The sequence below is a fragment of the Telopea speciosissima genome, chromosome 10 (genome assembly GCF_018873765.1).
Source record: "Telopea speciosissima isolate NSW1024214 ecotype Mountain lineage chromosome 10, Tspe_v1, whole genome shotgun sequence".
In the NCBI taxonomy this organism is placed as follows: domain Eukaryota; kingdom Viridiplantae; phylum Streptophyta; class Magnoliopsida; order Proteales; family Proteaceae; genus Telopea; species Telopea speciosissima.
This window is the reverse complement of record NC_057925.1, coordinates 18,408,553-18,436,093: the sequence shown is the minus strand read 5'-3', so window position 1 is coordinate 18,436,093 and position 27,541 is coordinate 18,408,553. Positions and strand designations below refer to the sequence as shown.

Genomic DNA, 27,541 nt, shown 5'->3' with positions numbered 1-27,541 from the left:
CAACTCAGGGGGTGCGGCTATATAATTTAGAAACTCAGGGGGCCACAGTGTAATTTTCCCTTGATTAAATCCATAACACCATAGTAGGTGAGGACAGATTAGATTTAGGTTGAAACAACATTAGACTTAGGCTATTTGATTTGATTGAACATGCATGCAAGGGGATTGGGTTCTAAAATCATAAATTCTGAACTAAGATCATAGGTTGGCATCATGGATGGTCATCCCATGGCTGTAATCTGAAGTACATATTAATCCCAAGTATGGTATAAAGATGAGGTTTGGGCATGCATGCATGGTGTTGGGTTCCTAATTTCATTATTCCATATAAACAACCAAGCATGTAAGTTAGATGATCTAGCGTATAACAGAATTTGGTATTGGTTTCTAAGCTAAGGAAAAGATTATAGGGTGTGATGAACCCAAATTCACACCCACCAATAGGTGGTCGCCATGGGTCCCCGGTCTAAGGAGGTGGACCAAAGCTGAGCCAACGGCGAGCCGACCGTGGGTTCACCCCACACGGACCGCAATGAACCCAAACCAAACAATAACCCTTCACCGACTGGGACTAGGATACTACCATCGTCCCCAACAAGAACTACACCGTCACCTGGACTCTCTCCCACCGTCCTGAAGAAGACCCATACCACCTTCAGGACTCTATAATATCCCCTACCAACTACACAATCCAAGATGGACACAAACACTTCATCCAACAACACACCTATATCTATCTATTAGAGACACCATTCCTATCAGGACACTATCTCTCTGTAGAGAAGCGACCAACCATGAAGAACCCCAGACACTCTGGGACTCCATCTACTACGGGGATTATTCGCCATCAACCAGGACTCTCCACACCGCCATACTCCATTATAAAAAGGAAGGTATGTGACTCCATAAGGCATCTTGAATTCTATTCACTCATCTATTTGTTTAGAGAGATCTAACTTAGGCATTGGAGAGTCCTAGGTCAGAACCACACCGGTTCTCCTTTATCACCCAGGGTCTTTTACAGGTTACGACACTCGAAGGACCATCGGATAATTTCTTTACGCCACAGATTGGCACCGTCTATGGGAAGGACGCTAGCTGTCACCTCTACTAGCTTGTTTCCATATCTCCCCAACCATGGCACCATGAGGCAAGAAGACCATTCCCTCTACCAACAATGTTGCAAGTTAGGGGAACGGATCACCTCCTCCAGAGAGCTCATGTCGGAGAGCCACTGACCGTGTCTCTCAAGAGAGGGGGGTTCCAGAGAACCAGCAGGTGGGGGTAGTCAACCTCAACCCCGAAGCAGCCATTGGAGCCCCCGCGGAGCCAGTGCCTGACCCTAATGCACCAGCGACTATGGGTTAGGTCAATGACTTGCAACGACAGATCCTCGATGATCGGCAACTCTTCCGTGACTACTTGAGGCACCGAGAGATGTCCCACCGTCATAGGACGAATCCCCGATAGGACCAGAGCCCTAGGAGGTCACCTCCCAGGGGAGATAGATCAAAGAGGCACACCAGGTAGTGGGGAGAGCCTTCCCAACCTCCCAAGCGAACAGTGGACCTCCCAGTGCGGTCGAACCAGGGAAGAACACCATCACACCGATCCGGGTACCCAACCCCGAAGGGTCCATCTAGAGATCGGTGTTCCAAGGTCGACTAGGAGGAAGTTATACACCAGAGCGAAGCCAAACATACCGCGAAGGAAGCCCTTCACGTTCACGTCAAGATTCATTGTGGCGTGATCCTTCATCATCCCGTCAACAGTCAAGATGGGAGGGGACTTCGAGGAGAGGACGTGAACGAAGTCGTAGTGAACGTCCTGCCAGGCATGAGGGACAGACACGGGATGAAGAGCTAGACAAGAGACTCTGAGAGTTGGATGAGAAACTGGAAGGGTTGAAGAAGCAGACCAAAGGCGAGACACACTCGATCCTTGGGCAGCACCCATTCTCAGGGGAGATCATGTCAGCCTCACTCCCATCCAGGTTCAGGCTACCCACCTTTGAACTGTACAATGGCACCACGGACCCCAATGACCATATCAACTACTTCAATGGTATGATGACACTATATGGTGGATCGGACGTGGTCTCCTGCCGAGCATTCCTTGCGTCCCTCAAGGGTGCAGCTAGTTCCTGGTTCTCCAGGCTACGACCGAGGTTGATTGGGAGAATTGTGTGAGTAGTTCGTCACTCATTTCCAGAGCAGCGTCAAGCAAAAGAAGACCACGGTTAATCTACTGAACGTGGTACAAAACCCTGGGTGGTCCCTCAAGGAGTATGTCAGCAAGTTCATCAAGGAATCCTTAGAGGTTCGAGACTTGGACAACCAAACCCAACATGCAGCCTTAGCAGGAGGCATCAGAGACCTAGACCTGATCAAAGACCTGGCACGTCATGAAACCAAGACCATGAAGGAGCTCCTGGAATGGTGCAATGAGTTCGCCAACATGGCTGAGATAGTACAAGCCCAGAAGAAGACGATCGAAGGCAAGCCCCAGGATAACAAGAGAGCAAGAGGAGCAAGAGGTCAAGGACCAAGCATCGACAGGAGAAGGGCGATCGACCATCAGTCAGGAGTGAGCATCGCCCAGAAAGGAGTGAACGAGCAAGCAGCCTAGAGTTCATACCTCTGAACACCACCAAGTCCCAGATCCTTATGCAGATCCAAGATCGTGACCTACTCCATTGGCCCCGACCCATGCTAGCAGGGCCTGAGAAGCGTAACCCCAAAAAATACTATCTCTTCCACAAGGATAACGGGCATGACACAGAAGACTGCTACCAACTGAAAAGGGAGATAGAAAACCTTGTAAGAGCAGGGAGTCTGAACAAGTACATCAAAGGAAGGCGTGACGACTGTTCAGGCCAAGGAGACCGAGGTCGTGAGCGAGAAAGAGAAGAACCAAGAAGAGAAGAAAGGAGAGCGGATCGAGATAGAGAGAGAAACTACACAGAAGACAGGAGAGATGTACCTGAACCCAGCGGCACCAAGGGAGCCCCCATCCTCACCATACTTGGAGGACAGGGGCAAGAGTCTACCAGAAAGGCCAAAGCCCATGCTAAGTTTGTGGGAGTAACAGAGAAGCAGAGCAAGGTAGCAAAGACTAAGACGGTGATCTCCTTCTCGAATGCGGACCTGGAAGGTGTAAGCTTTCCACATGAGGACGCCTTGGTAGTATAGGTGGAGATCGCCAATCGACCCGTGCATCGGGTATTGATAGATACAGGGGCATCAGTGGATGTGCTCTCACTGGAAGCCTATTGACAATTTGGGTTTAGGGACAACCAACTCAAGCCGGAGCCTACCTACCTCCATGGGTTCTTAGGCGCCACTACCTCCATCAGAGGCACTATAGAGCTACCCGTCACATTTGGAGAACATCCTCAATAGGTGACCATCATGTTCAACTTTATGGTGGTTAAGTCCATGGTCTCATTCAACGGTCCCCTAGGGCGACCCTCCTTGATAGCCGTTAGAGGGGTCGTGTCACCACTCCACCTGAAGATGAAGTTCCCCACTGCTAACGAAGTGGGTGAAGTCCGAGGCAATCAGAAGAAGGCCAGAGAATGCAATGCCACCTTTGTCAAGAAGAAAAATGGTAACACCAGGGGAATGGCACTGTGCATGGAGAACCTGGTCAGCGACCAGAGAGATGAATAGATAGAGAAGAGGGGTAGGCTGGTGGAGGACCTCGTCCCATGGCAACTCAGTGAGGATGACCCTTCCAAGGTGGTATAGGTTGGTTTGTTGTTGAATAATGAATAGAAAGAAGAATTAGGACACCTCCTCCCCGCCAACATGGATGTCTTCGCATGGTCAACTGTGGACATGCTTGGCATACCCCGATCCATAGCAGAGAACAGGTTACACATAGACTCGACCAGGAAGCCGTCCAACAGAAGCGGTAGAATTTTGCCCTCGACCGGCAAGCAACTATCAAAGAAGAGGTCGAGAAGTTGAGCCGAGCAGGGTTCATCCATGAAGAGAAGTTCCCTACCTGGCTCACAAATGTGGTCATGGTACCAAAGCCTAACGGGAAGTGGAGAATGTGCGTCGACTACACCGACTTGAACAAGGCATGCCCAAAGGATGAGTACCCACTACCTAGGATTGACCGATTGATCGATGCGATAGAAGGCCATGAGATGCTCAGCTTTATGGACACCTACTCTGGGTATAACCAGATCCTCATGCATGAGGATGATGAGTCTTACACCACCTTCCGAACGGACAAGGAGAACTACTGCTATCGTGTCATACCGTTTGGATTGAAGAATGTAGGGGCTACCTACTAAAGGATGGTCAACAAGATGTTCGAAGAATAGATCGGATGCAACATGGAGGTATATGTGGATGACATGCTCATGAAAAGCGTTCAAGCCCACCAACATCTGACTGACCTGGAGGAAGCATTCACCGTACTGAGGAGGAACCAGATGAAATTAAACCCTGCAAAGTGCACTTTTGGAGTAACGTCAAGGAAGTTCCTAGGGTTCATGGTCTCAGTACGTGGAATAGAAGCTAACCCACCCAAGATCAAGGCCATCCAAGAGATGGCACCACCACGGACGGTCAGGGAGGTGCAGAGGTTGAATGGAATGGAAGGGTCGCCGCCCTTTCAAGGTTCGTGTCACGGTCAGGTGATAAGTATTGCCATTCTTCAAGATGTTGAAGAACCTCCAAAGTCCTAAAGACTTTTCCTGGACTGAGGAGTGTCAGAAGGCGTTCGATGAGCTGAAGGAATACCTCGAGAATCCACCATTCCTGGGGCGTCCAGATCCCAATGAAGAGTTACAAATCTACCTAGCTACAACCCCGATCGTGATAAGCGCGGTACTGTTGAAGGAAGAAGCAAGGGTGCAAAGACCCATCTACTATGTCAGTCATGTCTTGAGTGACGTGGAGACCAGGTATACCAGGATCGAGAAGGTAGCCTATGCACTGGTGATCGCGGCTAGGAAGCTCCGACCATACTTTCAAGCCCACACAATCACAGTACTCATGGATCTACCATTGAAGAAGGTACTGCACAAACCAGACATCTCCAAACGGTTGATTGCCAGGGCAGTCGAGTTGAGTGAACATGACATCAGGTTCCAACCCCGAACGGCCATCAAAGGCCAGGCACTGGCAGACGGACCAGGAGCGACAGAACCAGAGGAGCAGGATCGAGGATCGTGGGAGATGTACGCAGATGGATCGAGTAATGCAATAGGAAGTGGGGCTGGCTTCATACTCACCAGCCCCGAAGGATTTTGAATCTAGTATGCTCTCCGGTTCACCTTCCCAGCATCCAATAATGAAGCAGATTGCTCACTGGACTCTGGGTGGCCAAGGCGATTCAAGTCACACATCTATCTACCCGGAGTGACTCCCAGCTTGTAGTGAACCAGGTGAATGGAGAGAATGAGGCGAAGGTCGAGCGAATGGCATCATACCTAGCACGTGCTCGAGCATTGATCGAGGATTTTGAGAAGTTTGAGATGGTTCGAGTTCCCAGGATCGAGAATGCCAAGGCCAATGCCCTGTCCAGGCTAGCCAATGATGAGCTTCGTAACTTGGTCAGTGTCGTCTACGTTGAAACACTGCATGAGCCAACATTCCAGGAAAAGCAGGTCATTGAGATTGAAGGGCCTAGTTGGATGGACCCTATACTCAATTACCTACAGAATGGCATCCTACTAGATAACAAGGTCGAGGCAAGGAAGATAAGAATGAGAGCTACAAAGTACACCGTCCTAGATAGCGTACTATACAAGAGGGGGGCCACAGCACCATTACTTCGGTGCTTAGGACCCAAGGGAGCCCAGAATGCCCTGGTGGAGGTCCATGAAGGGATATGTGGAAGCCATATGGGAGGATGAGCTTTAGCCTATAAACTACTCCGCCAAGGACTCTATTGGTCGAAGATGCAAGAGGAGGCCATACAATACGTTAAGGCTTGCGAGCAATGTCAATTGTTCGCCCTAGTACCCCATCTATCCACCACAAAACTAACATCAATCCTCAACCCCATCCCCTTTGCCATGTGGGGGGTCAACATTCTAGGTGACTTCACAGCAGCATCAAGGAACCGCAAGTACTTGGTGGTCACCATTGACTACTTCACCAATGGTCAGGTGGAGGTGACGAACAGAATGCTACTAGATGGAATTAAGAAAAGGCTAGAAGGAGCCAAAGGGAAGTGGGTTGAGGAATTCCTAAGTGTCTTGTGGGCCTACCAAACCACAGTAAGGACACCCACAGGAGAAAGCCCATTTCGCCTAGCATACGATACAGAGGAACTGGCACCAATAGAAGTACTCATCATGTCCCACAGAGTACTGCACTTCAACGAGCGCACCTACAACGACGGACTACGGGCAAACATTGACTTCCTGGATGAGGTTCGTGAGACAGCACTCCTGAGGAACGTGGCCTATCAACAACGGACGGCCAAGTACTATAACGTCAGAGTAAGAGAAAGGCTCTTCCACCAGGGAGACCTAGTCCTAAGAAGGGCAAGTGCATCACAACCGCGGAAGGAGGGGAAGTTGTCAGCCAACTGGGAAGGACCATACATAGTTTCTAAGCAGATACGTCCAGGGACCTACCGCTTGAAAACTTCGGGGGACAAGAAGGTAGACCGTACCTGGAACTATGAACACCTGAAAAAGTACTACCAATAAAAGCAGCAGTATCACCAGTAGCAGCAGTGCCATCAGTAGTAGCAGTACCACCAGTAGTAGTCGCAGTAGCGTAGTGAGGTGTCAGGCAGATGCATTTTCAAGGATAATTTGAAATTTTATTAGAAGTTTATTTAAAGTAAATAGTTGGTATACTCATCTATTACATGTCGATCGAATCACTTCCACCAAAACACAAAGGCCCGTTGGCCACCGAGGTCCGTAAACCATCCAAGGTCCGTCTATCACCAAGGCTTGTTGGCCACCAAAGTCTGTAGACCATCCAAGGCCCGTTGGCCACCCAAGGTCCGTTGACCACCAAGGCCGGTTGGCCACCAAGGTCCATAGACCACCCGAGGTCCTTAGACCTAAGGTTGATAGACCATCCAAGGTCCGTCGACCACCAAGGCCTGTTGGCCACCAAGGTCCGTAGACCACCCAAGGCCCATCGGCCACCCAAGGTTCGTAGACCACCCGAGGTTCGTAGACCATCCAAGGTCGTCGACCACCAAGGCCCGTTGGCCACCAAGGTCCGTAGACCACCCAAGGCCCGTTGACCACCCAAGGTCCGTAGACCACCAGAGGTCCGTAGACCGCCCAAGGTTGTTGACCACCAAGGTCCGTAGACCACCCAAGGTCCATTGACCACCAAGGTCTGTAGACTACCAAACCACCAAGGTCCATAGACCATCTGAAGTACTAAGGTATGGGAACCCTTAAAGCAATAAGGATCAAATGACTACCATACACATCAGTCGCAAGAAACAATATGTGAAAAAAGGTAAGTAGTTAACTACACACAAGTCAGAAAAGAAAGTTACAGTAATTACAACTCATAGTTCAGAATTCACAAGTCCAACAAGTGATAAGTAAAAAAGATCAAGAGACCTCCGCTGGGGGAGTCACATCCTCCTCTGGAGGGGAGGCCATCTCAGCCTCGGGCAGGTGTGCCATACCCTCCTCTGCAGGAACAGTGCCCTCATCGAGTGGAGTAACGCCCTCTTCGGGCACCGTAGTACTCTCCCCAACAGAACGACAGTAGCCACAGCAGCGATAGAGGTCAATGCCGCCACACCCGCAAAGCGTGAGAAGTTGTAGCCAGGAGTCTCCTTAAGGACAGAGGCGGCCAAATCCTGGATCCTTGCATTATATATCCTCTAGTTCTCCTCATAGAACCATTCCATAAGCTCCAAAGACTACTGGTACTCCGCTACAACTTGCCTACCAGCCTCGGCCAACTCCACCTCATGGCTCTCCCTCAAGTCTCGAAGCTCCTCCTCTTGAGCGAGAATCCTGGCTGAGGTCTCGACCTCCCTAGTCACGCTCTCGGAAGACATAGCCCTGAGCTCCTCAGCCATCCTCCGTACCTGAACGGCGGCCTCCTCTCGGGCGACCCAATGCTCCTGGAGCTCCCTCTCCATGTTGCGCCACTTACGAGTCAGCTAGATCTCCTGGAACGCTCTTTGCTTGAGGCGGAGTACTATCTCCGTAGTGCGATGCTGGACCTATGAACAACAAGAGCATCAGAAGCCCATCACACAAGTACATCAAAAGTAAAGACCGAAGAAATATGACTTACTAAAGCCAGGTCCTGATAAAGAGAGTGTACTAGAACCAAGTCACTCATCCCCTGCAGAGTCCAACGCTTCGTTGGAAGCCTCCCCAGGTCCAACCACTCACAAGGTACTCCAAGGTGAGTTAAGGCCGCACCCTCATGAAGGTCCCAAGGAAGCACCAAAGTAGAAGGAGCCGACAGGTCGATAGTAGATAGAGTCGGCGGATTAGCAGGCGCCCCGACAGAAGAAGAAGCCACCCCTTGAATCGCAGCAGAGGAGGGAATAGAAGGTCTTGGGACATCTGCAGCAGGCCTCAGTCTTGGGAGAATAACTTGCAGACCACTCCTCGTACTGGAGGGATCAGGACCTCCCTTCCGCTTGCCACCAGCAACTACAGCAGGAGGAGGTCTAGAAGCTATAGGAACACACCCACCAGAAGATGAGCCACCCTGAGCAGCCTTCTTCCCAGGTTCGCGCGAAAGATAATAATATCTGATCGACGGTCCACTGCACAACAACAATAATACATCAGTAAAGCCACCAAGATCCAGAAAGAAAAGCATCAATGCAGGTACCAAGTACAAAACCGAACATCTTACCAGGACTCAGCTTCCAAAGAAACAGGAAAGCCTCTGAGTCTAACTCCCGGACGTTGAACGGCTCACATCCCTGACAGCGCCTGAGGGACTCTCTCTCAAAGCCACTCAACCTGAGATGGAGATTCACCCTCTTAATATTGATGTCCTCCCAAGTAGTATGCAGGGAACCAGGGGGGACTATGGCAAAGAAAAAATGATCCCTCCAACGCTTCACCGAATCAGTGATCCCCTCGAGAAGGTCAAGATTGGCAAGATGCGGCTTAGGGAGGCGACGGGAAAAGTGATAACATACGCCTTCCCCCTTCTTCAACATATAGAAATACGAGAATAGGGGAACAGTGGCGGCGCGCCCCATCCGAGCAAAAAATACATAGAAGCCCTGGATGATCTTCCAGGATTTGGGCAATACCTGCCCAGGGGTGAGGTGCCAATGGCCTAGCACCAACTCAACAAAACGAACCATGGGAAACCAAAGACCACAAGAAAAGAAGATGGGGTAGGGACAGATCTCATCCGCTCGGTGTGAGAAGCCCGATCACTAGGTCCTGGGACACGAAGAACCATCTCGGAAGGTATATGGAACTCTTGGTGAAGGGAAGCGCGGTTTGAGGCAGTAACAATACTGGAAATCCAAGATAATTTACTAATAGGGTCCGCTACAAGAGAGGTGCCAAGTCTCCCACTAGGACCAGAGTCACTAGAGACCCCATCCTCCTCACTAGAGGTCGGAGGAGGTGGTGAAGGGATAGTGTCTGCAGGGGAAGAAGACCCTGACAAGGGCTCCCCAGAGGACCCAACCACAACCGTGGCAAGATCAGAATCAACGCATGAAGATATAAATATGAAACAAGTGACTTACTCGAAACTAGGTCCTCCCGATGCCAGGCAATCGACACAAGAAGACCGCCAACCTACAGCCATCAGCAGCAAATTAGTCAAAAAAACAAAAAAAAAAGAAGAAAAAAAATAAAAAATACAAAGAGAGAAGAAAAAGAGAGAGAAGAGAACGAGTCCATACCAGCCACGTGGATCGAAGTAGAAGCCGCAAGTACAAATCGTTGAACAAGAGGTCGTGAACGAATGGAGAACGGCGGACACTGATCGTGAACGGGCGGGCACCAATCGAATGCCAAACCACGATCACGAGCGTCGATAATCAAACGACAGGCACTGAACACCGATCACGGGGCAGACGCTGATCGCGAACGAAGGACACACGCAGGCGTCGATCGTCGAGCAACAAACGGGCGCTGATCACCAGTCACAAGCGCTAATCATGAACGAGAGACGGCCAATCGTTAAACCACGGGCCAGAAGATGCTGAGATCGCAAACGAGACAGCCAATCGTTGAACGAGACGGTCCAGGCGCCATCATCGGAAGAAGGCAATGAGGACGAGGATGTGATAGGGTTGGCCCAATTGTCGAACGAGGACCCGAGGACCCTGAGATCACAGATGAGACGGCTAATCAGACGAACCCAAGGACGCTGCTCATAAACGAGAATGGCCAATCATCGAACGACGGACCCGTAGGCACTGATCGTGAACGACGGACGATGGACAATGATCTTCCGTCACCAAATGAGTGGCACCAGGCGTGGACCGCCATAGGCGTCGATCAGACAAGCGGTGACCCCCGACGCAGATCGCGTGCACTAGCGCTACCCACGCAAGACACCAGCCAAGCGCGTGAAAGGCAAGACCGCAAGCACAAAGATGGGCCGCCAAGACAAAGACCAAAGGCCAAGCCAAGCCAAGCAAGCCACCAAGCCTTACTGTTCCATGTGACCCAAAATCAAACACTTGGGGGGGCACCAAAAAGCAACTATCCAATGCAAGGAGGGAAGAAGACCTCAAGATGGAAAAGTGAAAAAGTAAAAAGCTAGAGTGGAAAAGCCAAACTGAGAAATGAAAAAGTGAAAAAGGAAATAGAGAAGAAGAGGAGATATATCTACAAAAAAAAATAAATAAATAAAAAGAAGTTAGAGGAGAGGTTTGAACCCACAACCTCTCCCTACACCAAGAAATTTTCAAACACATCCTCCAACAGGAAGAATCTGCAACAAACCCCCTGAGAGGGTAAAAAGACAAGATGTACTCTCTTGGACAACCTGGCCCAAGAGAGTGGGCGGAAAATGATGAACCCAAATTCACACCCACCAATAGGTGGTCGCCACGGGTCCCCGGTCTAAGGAGGTGGACCAAAGCTTAGCCAACGGTGGGCCGACCGTGGGTTCACCCCATACAGACCTCAATGAACCCGGACCAAACAACAACCCTTCACCGACTGGGACTAGGATACTACCATCGTCCCCAACAAGAACTACACCATTACCTGGACTCTCTCCCACCGTCCTGAAGAAGACCTATACCACCTTCAGGACTCTATAATATCCCCTACCAACTACACAATCCAAGATGGACACAAATATTTCATCCAACAACACACCTATATCTATCTATTAGAGACACCATTCCTATCAGGACACTATCTCTCCATAGAGAAGCGACCAACCATGAAGAACCCCAGATACTCTGGGACTCCATCTACTACGGGGATTATTCGCCATCAACCAGGACTCTCCACACTGCCATACTCCATTATAAAAAGGAAGGTATGTGACTCCATAAGGCATCTTGAATTCTATTCACTCATCTATTTTCTCAGAGAGATCTAACTTAGGCATCGGAGAGTCCTAGGCCGAAACCACACCGGTTCTCCTTTGTCACCTAGGGTCTTTTGCAGGTTACGGCACTCAAAGGACCATCGGACGATTTCCTCAACAAAGTGGATTTAGAGTAGTGATAGGATATTACCTTTTCAATTGCTGAAATTGGGGATAAAAGTGAGTTTCACACTTGGTTCTTCCTAGACAAGCTGAATCATGGAAAGGAAACTTGATTCCAATAAGGGTTTGGTGAGAGGAACAATTCAAGAGGGAAAAGAGAGTGAGGTTGAGGGTAGTCCTTACCTCAAACTAGAATCTGGACAGCAAGAGGTGATCCAAGCCTCTCCTTCCTCCTCTCCTTCTTCTTCCTCTACATCTCCTTCTTTTCTTTTCTTTTCTTCTCCTCTCCCTCACAATGAATTGGGCTGAATAAATGAGTTTAGAATGACTTTGGTTTATATGTTAAGGTGTCCTAAGGGTTTGTTTAGCTAAGGGATTATTTGCCCAAAAATTGATTTTTAGGCCGATTCTTATGTACATGGGCCAATGCGCGGGTCCCGCTCAACCCAATTGTTGGGGAAATACTTCCACTAGGCTCCCGGGACATGGCAAGGAGATCCACGATGCGTGGCACCGGGTCCCACACTCCCAAGACTCAAATTACTGAGTACAACAACTCTTGTTGATTGGACTGGTCGATCAGATCGACCATAGTGTCTTTATCTGCTATTTATGTGTCAGATCATCCCAAAGGCCAAGGCCTTTGCGTAACCACTTACCCTACATGGTTCTTAGGTCAAATGTATTATTTATTTGGGCAGGATCTCATAATTATTAGGGGGGCACTTACCTTAGTATGTACATCTGGTGATGTACTATACAACTGCACGGGGATGGTGTTTGCCTCCCCAATGGTATGTGGGTCCTCACCAACGTGGCTACCTCGTTAAATTCAACCACGGGGTCAATGCACCACAGTGTATTAGTAGTTAGGACCTAGGTTCTCGGACCTATAAGCAAAAATTCAAATTAGCCCGGATTTTACGACACGGGTGTAACAACTTTACCACTACAACCCCCACGACCCGCTAACCGGCCAGCAGACCACCGTGGTCGGAGAAGGTGAGTAGGACATCTTTCAAAATTTGTTAAAAAGGGTCTTTTGAATAATTTTTAGGTATGTGATGATGATATGTCTTGGCTGCAGGGGCAAGAGTCCTTCTCAAGAGAGATGCCAATGTTTGTCCATGTCTTGTTGTCATCATCGCCAGGGGGTGACAAAATTCAGCGTCTACAGTTATTTGTCACAAATATTTTGTAGTCTTTGTCGATGATAATACCAATTTTATTTGGCTTTTAACCTTTGGTTAACCCATTTGATGTATTTTCTATTTTTCTTACTTTTTAATCTCTTGTTGAGCAGCACTTTTTCTCACTAAATAAAGGCTATCCAAATAGACAGGGGTGGGGAATATTGTTCTCTACCCTACTTATTTTCAAAAGCTTGGCATCTCCCATCGTGTCTCTTGTCCACATACTCATGAGCAGAAAGGGTTTGTGGAACAGAGACATTGCCATCTTGTAGAGACCGTTCTTTCCCTCCTTGCTCATGCCTCCGTTCCACAATGTTATTGGAATTTTGCTTTTGACACCATCGTTTACCTAATTAATCGTATGTCTTCTAAAACTACATATAGGGTAACTCCCTTTCAACTACTTCATCACAAAGTTCATGGTTATTCTTTTCTATGCATTTTTGGTTGTTTGTATTACCCTTACTTGTGTCCCTACAACCGTCACAAAATAGATTTTCGGTCTACCCCGTGTGTATTTTTTGGATATAGTGCCTCTCACACTGGTTATAGGTGTTTTGACTTATCTACTAACCGTATGTATATTGTGTGCCATGTCCATTTTGATGAGTCTAGCTTTCCCTTCTCCTCTTCCATTTTTTGTGTTCCTCCATCCTTGCCTACCATTACCAGCCCCACCCCTTGGGCTGCTGCTCCAAATATTGTCTCTACATGTATCTTAGCATTTCCTACATCAGCTACACCATATCCTCACTTACCTGCACCATCTCCACAAACGGCAACTCCCCTCTCCCCTATTCCCCTAGCCTCCCCCAAACAAGCCGATTCCCCCTCTCCCCTTTGTCGTCCCCGCCCCCCTTAGGGACCTCCATGCATCTTCTCCCACATCCGCACCACCAACATCATATCTCCCCTCCATCTGGCTAGCAACTCATTAACACTCCCTCTACCACCCCAGCAGGCCTCCCACCGGCCCCATGTCCCCCCCCCCCAACCAGCAGGTCTACCACACTACTACGCCGCATGCAGCTTCGGTCTCACACAAGCCCCCCCCCCCCCTTCTCATACGGCTTTTGTCACCCCCACCCCCCTTGATGAACCTACCTGTTTCCCACAGATCCAAGAATTTTCTTAATGGTGTAATGTCATAACTGATGAATTTAATGCCCTTATAAAAAATGGAACCTGGACTCTTGTTCATCGTTCACCCCACATGAACTTTGTAGGTCGCAAATGGATTTTTAGAGTTAAACAGAAAGCTGATAGTTCCCTGGATAGGTATAAGGCACATCTTATTGCAAAGGGCTTTCACCAGTAGGAGGGCCTTGATTATACAAAAACATTTAAACCTGTTCTGAAGCCCACCACTGTTTGTTCTATTCGTACTGTTGCCATCTCCTTAGGTTAGTCAATTCAACAATTTGCGGGGGTGTATCACCCGATATAGGAGTCTTCTCTATCTAGGAGACTCTTATTCAGTTCTCCTACTACCTCTCCTTATGTGGGACTCTTATTTTATAACCCTGTCTCTGTTCTACACTTCTTTATCACATGTAACTCTTCTCTCCTCTCTACTTCTATATCACATGTTACTCTTTTCTCTATCTCAACCTCTTCTGATGAATACATCTAATAGGACTCTCTCTCTTGTAATTATATATTCTCAACATTGTTGAAATCAATAAGGAAAATTTGATAATCTATTATATTCATGAAAATTACCTAGCTACCTGTTTTTAATTAAACTGTTTTATAGGGAACCTAATTAACCATGATTCATTGATAGGTTCCACCCGGGATTGAGGATAACAAGGGACATATTTACCTGGCACAGACAAGCCCTCCTACTGTTTTTAAGGGATACTTGGAGCAATTTCAGAAGGATTTCTCTGTTTTTTTGACTTCACGTTATGAGGAAATATTACCTGGAGGACATATGGTCATAACCTTTTTTGGCAGGAAAACTGTGGACGACTTTAGCACAGATTTTTGTTGCCTTAAGGAGCTTTTAGCAAAGTCACTCTATGACCTTGTCTCAGAAGTAAGCTTTCTTACTACTAATTATTATGCTTCAAATTCTATGTTGTACACATGATATGATAAAGGTTATTTATTCTGCACCAGGGGCTCGTTGAAGAGACTAAAGTGGATGCATTCAATTTACCTGTTTATACACCATGTGCTGAAGAAGTAAGGACCATAATTCAAACGGAAGGGTCATTTCTTCTGGAAAAGATAGAGATGTTCGAGATGATTTGGGATATTTCTGTTGACGACAATAATGAATTCATGTTTGACAAGTTCACAAGTGCACAAAATATCGCAAGAAATCTAAGAGCTGTTACAGAGTCCTTGTTGGTTAAACACTTTGGGGATGCCATAATCAACAACCTGTTCCAGAGATTTACAAAGAATATAGCCAAACACTTAGCAGAGGAGAATTCCTGGGAGAAATCCAAATATGTTAATTTAATAGTTTCTATGAGAAGTAGAGACTAGATGTTCCTACTGGGTATTGAGTTTTTGGGACAAAAGTTTGGTTTCAATTAGCAATAGACCCGAGCAATGCACCGGATAATAATGATTGTTATTTCCAATATGTATCCTCAATAAATTTCTTGATTAGTTACCTACTTAAGTAATTTTCAGTTCTTTGTAGTGTTTTTCGTAATTTACTTATTTCTTTCTCTCTTCTTTGGGTGGGTGGTGGCAGTACATACGTATTGCAAACTTATTTTCACGTTTTTTAATTGTAACCGTAGATTCAGCATGAAAGTAATCTAAACCACCCATTTGATTTTTCACTTTGTCACTGGTTACCGGCTTTTATGGTAAGAGCCTAATGGCCACTTTTAAGCAAAGAAAGTTCCTTCAAAGCCCCTCCTCAGTCTTCTTTGGACAAATTTGGGTTGCAGCCATGTTCCTTCTGCTCCAATTGTATCATTCGTATGCCTCAAATTAGAATTCAAAGTATTTCGAAAAATATAAAAACCTAAGTAGGTATTTGTGAACCTAAAGAGGAAGGGCATGATTCCAAATTTGAGCTTTCAATTGGGGCAGCAGGAACATTTAATTAATTGTGTAGAAAGTATGGCTCTCCAAGCCATTAGAGACAAGAGTGTGATATTTCATCTTTTGTAAAGAGTTCCAGTTCTTATTTATAAACTTTTCTTTTTCCATAAAAAAAAAAAGAAACATTTTTCTCTCATCTCTCACCATCCCCGACCCCTACCTTTAATCACCTCGCCTCTTATGAACATGAAAAAAGCCGGATATACATCTCCTTACGAAAACTACCATCCCTGGGTATGATTACTTTACCTGCATCACCCCCCTCTCTCTCTCTCTCTCTCTCTCAACTATTTTTCCTTTTTATTACCCCCCTTAAATGCAAAGCCCTGTAACAGTAACAAAGATGCACGTAATGCCTTTTCTCTGTCCAAGTCGCTTCCAAAGCAAGAGAGAAAAGTTTCAAAACAAAAGGGGGAAAAGCAAAAAACAAGAGAGAGATAAGAGAGATAAGAGAGATGGAAAGCAAAGAATGGAGGGAAGAAAAGAAGATATGTCTAAAATGAAAAGAGAAATGCAAAAAGTGTAGTGGGAGGGATTAGAACCCTTAACCTCTCCCACTTCACTAAAGGTTTCACAGAAATATCTTTCGAGAGAACTTATTTATAACAAACCCCTCACTGACACAAAGACAGAGAATTACTCTCTTGAACACTCCGTTCCAAGAGAGTGAGGGGCAAATTATAAACCCAAAATTATACCGGCTAATCAGGAGCCACCACGTGTCCTGGCCCAAGTGGGAAGACCATCCCAAGCCCGGCCACCTTAGGTCTCACTTGATTAGCCCGGAAGGCAAAGAATCAACAAGGAAGTCCAAGAACCAAGACCAAGTACTACACGTAAGCTACTATCGTCACCGACAAGATATGCATTACCTCATCAGTTGAGGGTACCACCTACCAGAGGTACAATTCCAGACGGACTCATGCACCAAGGACCTTATCCAATATACAAGGGTGCATGTATGTCTATCTACCGAGAACATCCTCCCTACTGGGACTCTACCTCCCATGGGAGAGCAACCAGCCAAGAGATGAATCCTACCAACTAGGAACATCTATCTACTACGAGGACTACTCGTTATCAACTGGGACTCTCCACACCGCCACACTCCACTATAAATTTCAAGGTACTCTATCCCATTAACCCATCTTGAATTCTGACTATTCATCTGTTGCTCAGAGAGATCTAACTTAGGCATCAGAGAGTCCTAGGCCGGAACCACACTGGTTCTCCCTTGTCACCAAGGTCCTTTTGTAGGTTACGACACTCGAAGGGACCACCAGGCGATTTCTTAACGCAACAATGTGAAAAAGGCATTGTATACCTTACGCCTCTCTAGGCTCAAAGGGATTTGGATCCTCTCCAGTGGGACTTGGCTGGGGATCTCCCAGTGAGATCTCTCCATCAGCCACGTGTGCTGGAGAGGATTCAAGGAATGGTCTCTCTCAAGTGCTCCTCTAATTGCTATCTCTTTAATCATTTTCTATTTTTGTTCAAAAGCTACCTATTTACTCTCTCTCTCTTCAATCCCTTCCTATATTTATTCAAAAGATATCGATTTTTTTTCAATTATTATTATTTTCTAATTATTTTATTTAAAATTTATGGATTTTTTTGCTTTTTAATTACCCTTTATCATTTTTTGTTATCACCAAAAAATTGATGTTAGTAGAAGGATCATGTCATATCGCTATGATAATCATGTCTTATTGCGAGATCACACTATATTGCGATATGGTGTAATCCATGCTATGGTATGATCATCATAGTGATATCGCGTATGATATTGTATCAATATCGATACAATATGGGTTGATCGCGTATCAAATTAATAATGAGTTGGTATCAGATCGGTACTAAAAGTGGATTCGATTGAAGGAAGAGGAAAAAAAAAATGGTCAAAAGAATATCGATATCATGATTGAATCACACCGTATTGAGATCAGATTACACCATACCGTGAGATCGTACTATATCACAATCCCATGATATGCCGTGATCATCATAGTGATATATCATATGGTATTATCAATATCGATATGATATGAATCGGTCTTGTACCGGATCAATAATGAGTTGATATCAAATCCGTATTGAAAGTGGTTTTGATCATAGAAATTTGAATGAAAACAAAAATAATAATAAGAATTAAAAAATATAGATAGCTTTTGAATAAAAATGGGAAGGGATTGAAAAGAAAAGTAATTGAGAGAGCACAATTGCACAAATCAGGGTCAGAATCTTTTCCCATATTTTAGTGTCCATTATTAACTTTATTTTTTGTTTTTTTGGATAAATATTATTGACTTTACAGGTAAATTGTAATTTGTAAAATACCGCGGATAGCGTCTAGAACTGTATTGTAGATTCCTCTTCTAATAAAAACAGAAATTTTGCACATGTAAGATTCAAACGCAAACAGGGATTCGATTTGGGATTGGACAGGTTGTAACAGTCAAAGTATCGACGACGCATATCCGTTACGAATTTCGAGACGTCTTTGCCCTTCCCTCCCGTGCTTCTCGTGGGTGTTTTTGTCTGGGTATCCGTCTTTTTCTTTTTTGGTAAAAATAAACAAATAAATAAGACAGATACCCAGACAGTCAAGCACTTGAATCAAAGAGTATATTAAAAGTAGCTTCTTTTTTGTTTTAATAAATATTTCCTTCTTCTCAATATTGCTTAATTAATGGTTCACACTTCACATCGATGAATCATTGGAAAATCCAATTAAATAGTCAAAGATTATGAGGAGGTTCACATCTGGAGCTTTAAAAAGTTCCACGTGGTAAGATAAGATTTCTAAATGACCCATCGATGGCATCATCTTTTAATAGTTTTTTTTAAAAAACAAAAATATTGTTGAAGAACACGTATTACATTTCATGGATCTGAGGTTGAATGGGTCAAACTATCCTATTCGTAAGAGATAAAATCTTTTTAAAAAGGGAATCAATCACAATATTGGTTTCTCAGGACTGAAATGAAACCTGATCAAAATAAGTAATCAAATGTTTAACATCAGTGACAATCGACTTAATTAAAAGAGCAAGAATTTTCATGAAATTACATAAATAAGAGATGAACTCTTGGCTATTACTCTCCACCACCAACATATAGATTATTTCTGAAAGAGTTTCAAGTAATTCATCCCTAATAGTAATTGCTTTTCCAATCAAAATGTTGTTGAACATAGAAGGGGTTGATACAGTTACCTGAGTTTCACCAAAGTGATTTCGAATTAGAAAACCCTAACACAAAGTGAATAAATAATTCAAAGTTTTTCTTTTATAAAAAAAAAAAAATAGCTCAAAGTTTGAACCATAATCCTATAAGATTATCATATTACGAAACAATGAGATAAATACAAAATATTGATGACATCTTTATAAATTATGTGAGGAAAATTACCTAAAAAAGGATTCCTTTTAGAAAGGTTTCCTATTTGGTCTGTCATTTTGAGAAAAAGGACTAAAATTATGTTAGAACATGATGTAAGAAACCTTTACCCAACTATAAGACACTTTTTATCTTCTTTTTTGACTAAAACTTTACCATTAGATCTAGATGTGGGGTCCTATAACAATTCACATTGAACATTTGCTGGGTCATGAAGAGCCAACCACTAAGTAAGCAAAATGATCGCTCTCTCCAATAGAATTAAATGATATCCATCAATCCATCTACATGTTGGCTATTTAATTGTTTATTTCCTTCTATTTTTCCTTGAACGACAAATCTATTAGGATTAGGCAGGCAATCCACATTTCTACATTTCTAAGCAAAAGTAATAGTTGTGGTGTACTAACACTAATATAATTTTTGGTAATATACATTTGTTTAAGGATTTAGGTACTAATAATTTGATTGAAAAAGAACGCCAACGTGTGCATAGAGCCCAAACACGGGGCAAAATGATTACTCCACTCCTATGTATGAAAGAATGAAATGCCGTCCTCATGATTCTTCCGCATGCATACGTAGGGGCCACACTCTTCCCAATAGGTATCTTTTCTCTATTTACTAGTATCTTTGGTACTTTGGAGGTAAGCTATATGGACTTAGGTCCCGGTTGGTAACACTCCTGGAGAGTGCTTCTGGTGTTCTTTTGTTCTATGGGAGTGCATATAGAGTAGAAATGCATTTGGCACACATGCTTCAATCTTGTGTTCTCACAGACTGAACCAGTTCAAAAAACATGAGAAGATCAGGAATTGAGAAATACTAATTAGAAGCTTCTTCGATTCTTCAGCTCAACTTACAGATTAAAAAGTGAAAAAATAGAGGTGTGTTCCCGATAAAACTCTTCTCTCACGCAAAACCCACAAAACCCTTCTCTCTCACGCAAAACGCAAAACGCAAAACCCACAAAACCCTTCTCTCTCACGCTATACCCTTCTCTCACGGCTGAGCTCGTCTCCCTCTCCCTGCAACTCCATCGATTCATTCACAAGGTTTGATCCCCTTCTCTCTCTCTCTCTCTCTCTGTGTAACGAACATCAGGGGTAACCTGCAAATCCCCTCTGTTCGATTGAGATCCTCTGTAAACTGCAGATTTTAGCTCTGGTTTCTGTAACGAACAACAGACGATAACTTGCAAATCCCCTCTGTTCGATTGAGATCCTCTGTAATTTTTTCCGATCTCCAATACATAGACGCATATTTTCTTCTTCTTCTTTTCTGTATTTTATAATAGGATGATTATCCATATAATTCTGCCTTAATTCCTGAAGTCAAAACTGAAAACATCCTTCATGGGACCCATAATATATATCCATTTTCCCATGGAAAACAAACACCCTTCCTTCATGGTCATACCAATTGAACGACAAGGTGAATTATATCCAGAGGACTGTCTTACAAGGTGAACTATTAGACTTTCTCTTTATTACCTTTTTTTTGTCTTTTCATCCACACATGATCAGATTCCCCCTAAAAGCTGTGTGTGGTTGTCTAATAAATATATTTGGGTCCTTTTCATGCTTCCATATTTTACATGGGCCAACTCCATCATCATCATCATCAATATTCATGGTTGCTATATTGGTGGTAGGCCCCTCTACTTGGGAAGAACGATATTAATTAATGAATGGTGGGGTTGTCCCTTTTTTTTAAGATGATTCCTTCACTGCTCCCAATCCATTGTTTCAAGTTTAAACACATTACAGAGATGGTTGGTTGGTGGATTTGCACCTTCGAGCAACCCAATACCCTAGTGACTAATGAATGGTTTTGTCTTTCCACTTTGACCACTGCACAGAAATCTGATTAGCACCTTTTGATTGTCAAATTTCATTATCATTCTTTACAGTTTCTCCTACCATCTAAATTTAAAATTTCAACCTCTGTAGTCTCAAGTTGCAAAACCACTAGAAAAGCTAAATGTGGTTTAATTATGTCAGATAATTAGTATAACTTAATTAAATGCCTTTTGTCAAAGTAGAGAAAGTGTCTCTGAAGTCTGATCACAGGATAATAATGAACATAATGACATTTATGTAATTTTTTTTGTATAAAAGAAGTGATTTTGTAAAATGTCTGCCAAACACTGTTTCTGTTCTTTTTCTGTTCGTGGAGCCCTTCTGGAACAGTTTTACCAAACGCTGTTTCTCTTCTACGAGAGTATTCTCACAGCAAGGAATCGAAAAAGAGCACTTCTGTGAAAAGAACATTCTCCTAGAACGGTAATTATTTTGGGTAATTATTATATTCTTAAACTTTTTGTCTTAACTTTAATTTTCTAAGTAGAATTAGTCAGCATTTTTTTGTTCGTATCGAGGATTGTGGTGAAAGTATCTTAATTTGTTCATTTTTTTTTTTTTTTTGAAATTTGATTATGTCTATTAGAGTGAACAAACAAGTTTTAATTAACTAGTTAGACTTAACATAATAGGTAATATTACCTTTAGGGGGGTGATTTATACACTAGCTTTGTTTATTAGCATAGACACGCTGGAGAGAGAAACACTTAAATAAGGTGTTTTGCTATGTAAGAGTGTCAAAGGTCAATCCGAACCGATCACATAAATCGAAATAAGTAAATTATACCACAGGTGCCTAATCATTATGAAAAAGTTGTTTTGGGTATCCAATCTTTATGAAAAGGTTTTTTTGGATGCCCAATTTTTTAAAATTGACCTTTATGGCCTTTTAAGTTAGCCCTATTCTAAATTTCCATATTTATCTTTCTCAAGTCTCAACCCCACCTTCAACTCCACCTTCCCAACCACTGCTTCCATCACTATTGCCTCAACCCCTTGCAACTGTGCCCCACCTCGCCATGCTCTCTCCCCTACCCCTGCCCAGTAGTACATACTTCTTGCCCTAACCCAGCCAAGTACCAGATTTGGATCCTTTGTAGCGCGACAAGGCTTGTAGATCACATCTGACGGCCCATAATGCTTGAGCACACAACCCAACACACGGACAGGGTGTTGGGCTATGTGCCCAGGCACTGCAAGCCATTGGATGTGCGCTACACACCCTATCACGCTATAGAAGAGTACCACATGTCATGTACAACACCAATAGGTGATAATAAGTAACTACTTACTTTTATGCTCAGGACCTTTGTCATGTCTCCAAAAAGAAGGTTTGGCTTACCGTTTAGGTACGAATTTTTATATTCTCAATTTACCTGTCCGTACTTAACGTCAAGTATATTTAATAGAGGGAGGTAAATCCCACGTGGATCCCACCTCAGATAGGGGGTGACATAGTCATTTCTGCCCCCCTTTGTTAGATATACTTGACATCAAATACGGATAGACAAATTGAATGGATAAAGATCCTCTAAGTACACAAGAAATTGTCCCCACAACACAAATACAACTGGCGGAGCACAAGTTTTCTGTTGTCTTACTTGCAGAGGTGGCAGAGTTGCAGTACCTAATGGCTTTCTTTTAGTCCTTAATGATTTAAATTGTCACGTAACATCACAATCTTTTTACCAGAATATTTGTACTGTTGGCACCCCTACCAAAAAATATAAAATAAAATAAAAATCACTGTCAATTACGAGAAATAAAAAGTCATTGGCACCCCTACCAAAAAATATAAAATAAAAAAAAAGTCATGATCACGAGAAACATGCAGGATCTGGTAACACTTCAACTTGCATGTGTTTTACTTGAATTAACTTCCACTCAAATCCCTCGTGTCTTCTGTTCTATTCAAGGCCGATACTGATCCTGAGTCCGATCTGGATCGGTCAAAATCGGTTTGAATAGATAAAAAATGATTAAAATTCAGATTTTATTGGATGGAGCTTGGATCAGTAAAAATATTAATAAGATATTAAAAAAAATAAAAAAATAACAAGTATCAATCCGATCTAAAGTTGATCAATCCAAAAAATCCGATTCAAGTTGGCCAATCCGATCCGAGACTACAAACCATCCTCCTATTACACTGATGATATGATCTTTAACAGTTTTCATATCATATAACCTCGCCTAGTTTACTTTAAAGGACGACTCTAGAAGCCGAACTACCCAAACATGTTCTCTCTCTTTACTCCCACATCAACCCTCCACTAAACTCGGGTCAGAACTCAGAAGTCACTCAAGACACCAGCTCTCACTGCTTTTAAGTTTTGAGTAGGAGACCCAACTCATCTATTTCTCTACACTCTTTACCCTAACCTTCTCACAAGAACAACCCCAACATGGATCATCAAAACAATCAATACACTGAACTCGATCAACCTCTCCTCTCTCCAAAATCACCATCTTCTTCCCCAATATCACTATCTTCTCCCGATAACCAAGCCATCGATCAACTAGAATGTATTCTATCAGATACCCAGTTACCTAAACTGAAACGTCTCCGTTTAGCCACCATGATCGAGCTCAAACTCCTCCTCTATCTCGCTGCTCCGTCCGTGATCGTTTACATGATCAACTATCTCATGTCAATGTCTACCCAGATCTTTTCCGGCCACCTCGGTAACCTCGAACTCGCCGCTGCTTCCCTCGGCAACACCGGCATCCAAGCCTTCACTTATGGAGTCATGCTTGGAATGGGGAGTGCAGTGGAGACCCTATGTGGGCAAGCCTACGGTGCATCGAAGTACGAAATGCTTGGTGTATACTTGCAGAGATCAACGATCCTACTTATGCTAACTGGAATTCCAGTTACCATCATTTACATCTTCTCTAAGCCAATCTTGATCCTCCTTGGGGAATCATCAAGAATCGCATCGGCAGCTTCCGTGTTTGTTTATGGTCTGATCCCTCAGATATTCGCCTATGCAGCCAATTTCCCTATACAGAAATTCTTGCAGGCACAGAGCATTGTGGCCCCCAGTGCCTACATAGCGACGGTGACGTTGGTTCTTCATATGTTATTAAGCTGGGTGGCGGTGTACAAGATCGGGCTTGGGTTGTTTGGGGCTTCTTTGTTGCTGAGCTTGTCGTGGTGGGTTATAGTGGTGGCTCAGTTCGTTTATATAGTGAAGAGTGAGAAGTGTAAGAAGACATGGACCGGGTTCACATTGGAAGCTTTTTCAGGGCTGTTCGAGTTTTTTAAGTTATCGGCTTCGTCGGCGGTGATGTTGTGCTTGGAGATTTGGTATTTTCAGATACTAGTTTTGCTTGCTGGGTTGCTGGAGAACCCTCAGTTATCGTTGGATTCTCTCTCTATCTGGTAAAGCACTACAGCTTACTTAACCCTGTTAATTAACCATTTTTATTTTGCATTTTGCAATTTGTAGGACAATACAGATCCTTTGTGGCGCGCTGCCCTCACAGGGTTTTGTGCAATGTTCTTCTTACCCCTGTCCGAGTGCCTTGTCCAAACAAGGGAAAGACAGTAAATGACCGCCTTACCCCTATACGGGCAAGGCACTCGACAGGGGTAAGGCGATCATTCCCTGCCTTATTATGTGGGAATAGGGTCTGCCGGGTAGTTCGGCAGTACAGGACCAGGGTTCTGTTCATGGTGGGGTCACTTGAAATACTATAAATTAGGGTCCCCTAAATTATGGATTTAGGTAGGGGGTCTCAACTCTTAATCGATGGGTTCTGTTGGGCTATAAGGGTTAATCCCAAACCAAACCAAAAACCAAAATTATGGATTTAGGTAGGGGGTCTCAATCGGTGGGTTGTGTTGGGCTATAAAGGTGAATCCGAATCCAAACCAAAAACCAAAATTATGGATTTAGGTAGGGCTGTAAACGGATTGGATTCGGCTCGAATAGTGCTAAACGGATACAGACACGAATACGGATCGGATATTTTATCTGTTTACATGTAAATATAGCTTTTCGGATAGCTATAGCCTATCCGTATCCTTTTAGCTTTCGGACGGATTCAGATAGTGCTAAGCGGACACGGATACGGACACGGATTCCGGCTATTCATTTACACCCCTAGATTTAGGTAGGGGTCTCAAATATATACTATCATATCATACCCCCTATCAATTTCTAACCATTGGTTCGGTATTGGCCAGGTGGTATCATTATATCGGTGGGATCCGAAACCTACTTTTACTGTTTTTGTTAACTCAAATATGTGTATACAATGTGCAGCATGACAATAAGTGGCTGGGTTTTCATGATCTCCGTTGGATTCAATGCAGCGGCAAGGTTTGTTTCTAACTTCTATAAAAGGAACTGTGATTTCTTAATTTAAAGGGGAAAGTTTCATACACGGTTGTGTAAGTTGTGTAAGCTGTGTATGTGTGAGGGTGGGAGTTTCAAGGCATTAATTAATGGGTGCGGGTTTATGACTTTTTCAACTCTTTGAGAAATGGGACACGACCGTGCATGCTTACAAACTACCCCCTAATTTAAATATTATTATTGTTTGGAATTGTTCATTCCTCCACAAGGAATTGGGCCAAAAAAAAAGAAGTTGAGTCAGGCCTGCTCTTCTTGGGTTAACAAAGACCCAGGTCCAAAACTGCCCATTCTAGAGTTTGGGTTTGGGCTTACCATATGAGTTTGTTTTTTTTTTTGGGTCTAGAACACGTTTCGAAATCCAATTCTTCTTATCTATTTAGACCCAGAATCTATTCGTAGATTGCTTACCAAACACAACCTTGGTTGTTTGATAGTTCTACAGTGTGTTAGTTTTTAACTTCATTGTTTTCTTTTTGATGAAAAAAAAATAATAATAACAGTGTGAGGGTGAGCAACGAGCTTGGCGCTGGACACCCTAAATCGGCAGCATTCTCAGTAGTGGTGGTGACTTTGATATCTTTTGTAACTACATTGATCTTATCAGCAGTGGTGCTTGCATTAAGAGATGTCATCAGCTATGCTTTTACTGGTGGAGAAGCTGTAGCCCAAGCGGTCTCAGACCTTTGCCCTTTACTAGCCATCACTTTGATCCTCAATGGAGTCCAACCCGTTTTGTCAGGTACATTTTTTTTAATTACAACTTCATGTCTGAAACTCTTTAAATTAATGTGATCATTTTTAAAAATTCGTTTGTCATTTTGGGATGTGAAAGGCCCAAATACCAAAATAACTGAAACGTTGCATTTTTAAATCGAAATAAACGAGAATTCAAAACAAAATTTCCAAAATTTCAATCAAAACATTGTCTATTTGGGGTTTCAACGTGTCGTATGATGTTTCATCTCAGGGGTTCAAAATTATGGAAATATTCGAGAAATTTTGAACTATGGTTGTTTGAAGAATTGGGTATAAAGCCAAGTTCTTTTTCAGGTGTAGCTGTTGGGTGTGGATGGCAAACATTCGTTGCTTATGTTAACGTGGGATGTTATTACATTGTTGGGATCCCTTTAGGGGCTTTGCTGGGTTTTAAGTACAATTTAGGTGCCAAGGTATGAAATAATTTATATCCTACATATTACCATAATTTACTTATGGAAATTCACTCTTTGATCATATATCTGTGGATGGTGTAGGGAATATGGTCAGGGATGATAGGTGGCACAACAATTCAGACTATCATTTTACTGTGGGTTACCTTTCGAACAGATTGGAAGAAAGAGGTGAGTCTCATAAACTATCATTTTTATCTTTAAAGTAGAAGAGGAAAAAAAAAATGAAATAAAGTGATTCAAGGCATGATTGATCTCTTGTGTTGATGTATTTGTTCATAATAATTCTAATGTGACTTCAATTTTAGGTGGAGAAAGCTATGAAACGCTTGGATAAATGGAAAGTCGATGAAGAACCAATAGGGAAAGAGTGATGGGAGCGAGCTTTGGAACTTGAAAAGCATGGCTAGTTAACATGTGAAGAGATATGGTTTTCTGTGGTGATGTGTGTGGTGTGGAATGGTGTGAGTTAGATCCTTCAACCTCACTAACAATGTTGATGGTCATCCATCTCTGTAATTGCTTTATGACGACAACTAACAATTAGATTTACTATGAGCCTCAAACTTTTTAAACTTGTGACCTAAGGAAAAAAAAACTTGAAGACACTAATAAAATAATTTATGTATAACATTCATGGAGATTAATGAGCATGCAATAATTACAGAGGTGTGATTGGCGTATTTGGATCAGTAGTTGTGGAAGTCAAACTTTTGACGATCTTTGTCGCATACAAATTGCGTTGGTCTGGTCTATTCTCTTTCACTCAATTTTAGATTTTCTTAGGGTCAGTTACTTGATGGGCTAGTGACAACTATTTATAGTGGTGAGGGTAGGGACCAACCCTGCATAAAAACTAAG

The 27,541-nt window shown here is 43.6% G+C and overlaps 2 protein-coding genes across 2 annotated transcripts in view; both read left to right on the top strand.

The window, feature by feature from the left end:
- Nucleotides 1-14,909, top strand: part of LOC122643369 (probable jasmonic acid carboxyl methyltransferase 2) — a 52,035-nt gene extending 37,126 nt beyond the window's left edge. Inside the window, exon 3 of the mRNA XM_043836994.1 lies at nucleotides 14,601-14,909. Within this exon, the coding sequence (XP_043692929.1) occupies nucleotides 14,601-14,909 (309 nt within the window). The remainder of the gene's footprint in view (nucleotides 1-14,600) is intronic.
- Nucleotides 14,910-23,594: 8,685 nt separating this feature from the next.
- On the top strand, nucleotides 23,595-27,075 carry LOC122643935 (protein DETOXIFICATION 40-like). Its single transcript, XM_043837510.1, has 6 exons — nucleotides 23,595-24,532; nucleotides 25,419-25,475; nucleotides 26,012-26,250; nucleotides 26,562-26,680; nucleotides 26,765-26,854; nucleotides 26,992-27,075. Exons 1-6 carry the CDS (start codon nucleotides 23,727-23,729, stop codon nucleotides 27,052-27,054), a joined length of 1,374 nt encoding a protein of 457 aa, XP_043693445.1. The 5' UTR covers nucleotides 23,595-23,726; the 3' UTR covers nucleotides 27,055-27,075.
- The last annotated feature ends 466 nt before the right edge of the window (nucleotides 27,076-27,541 follow it).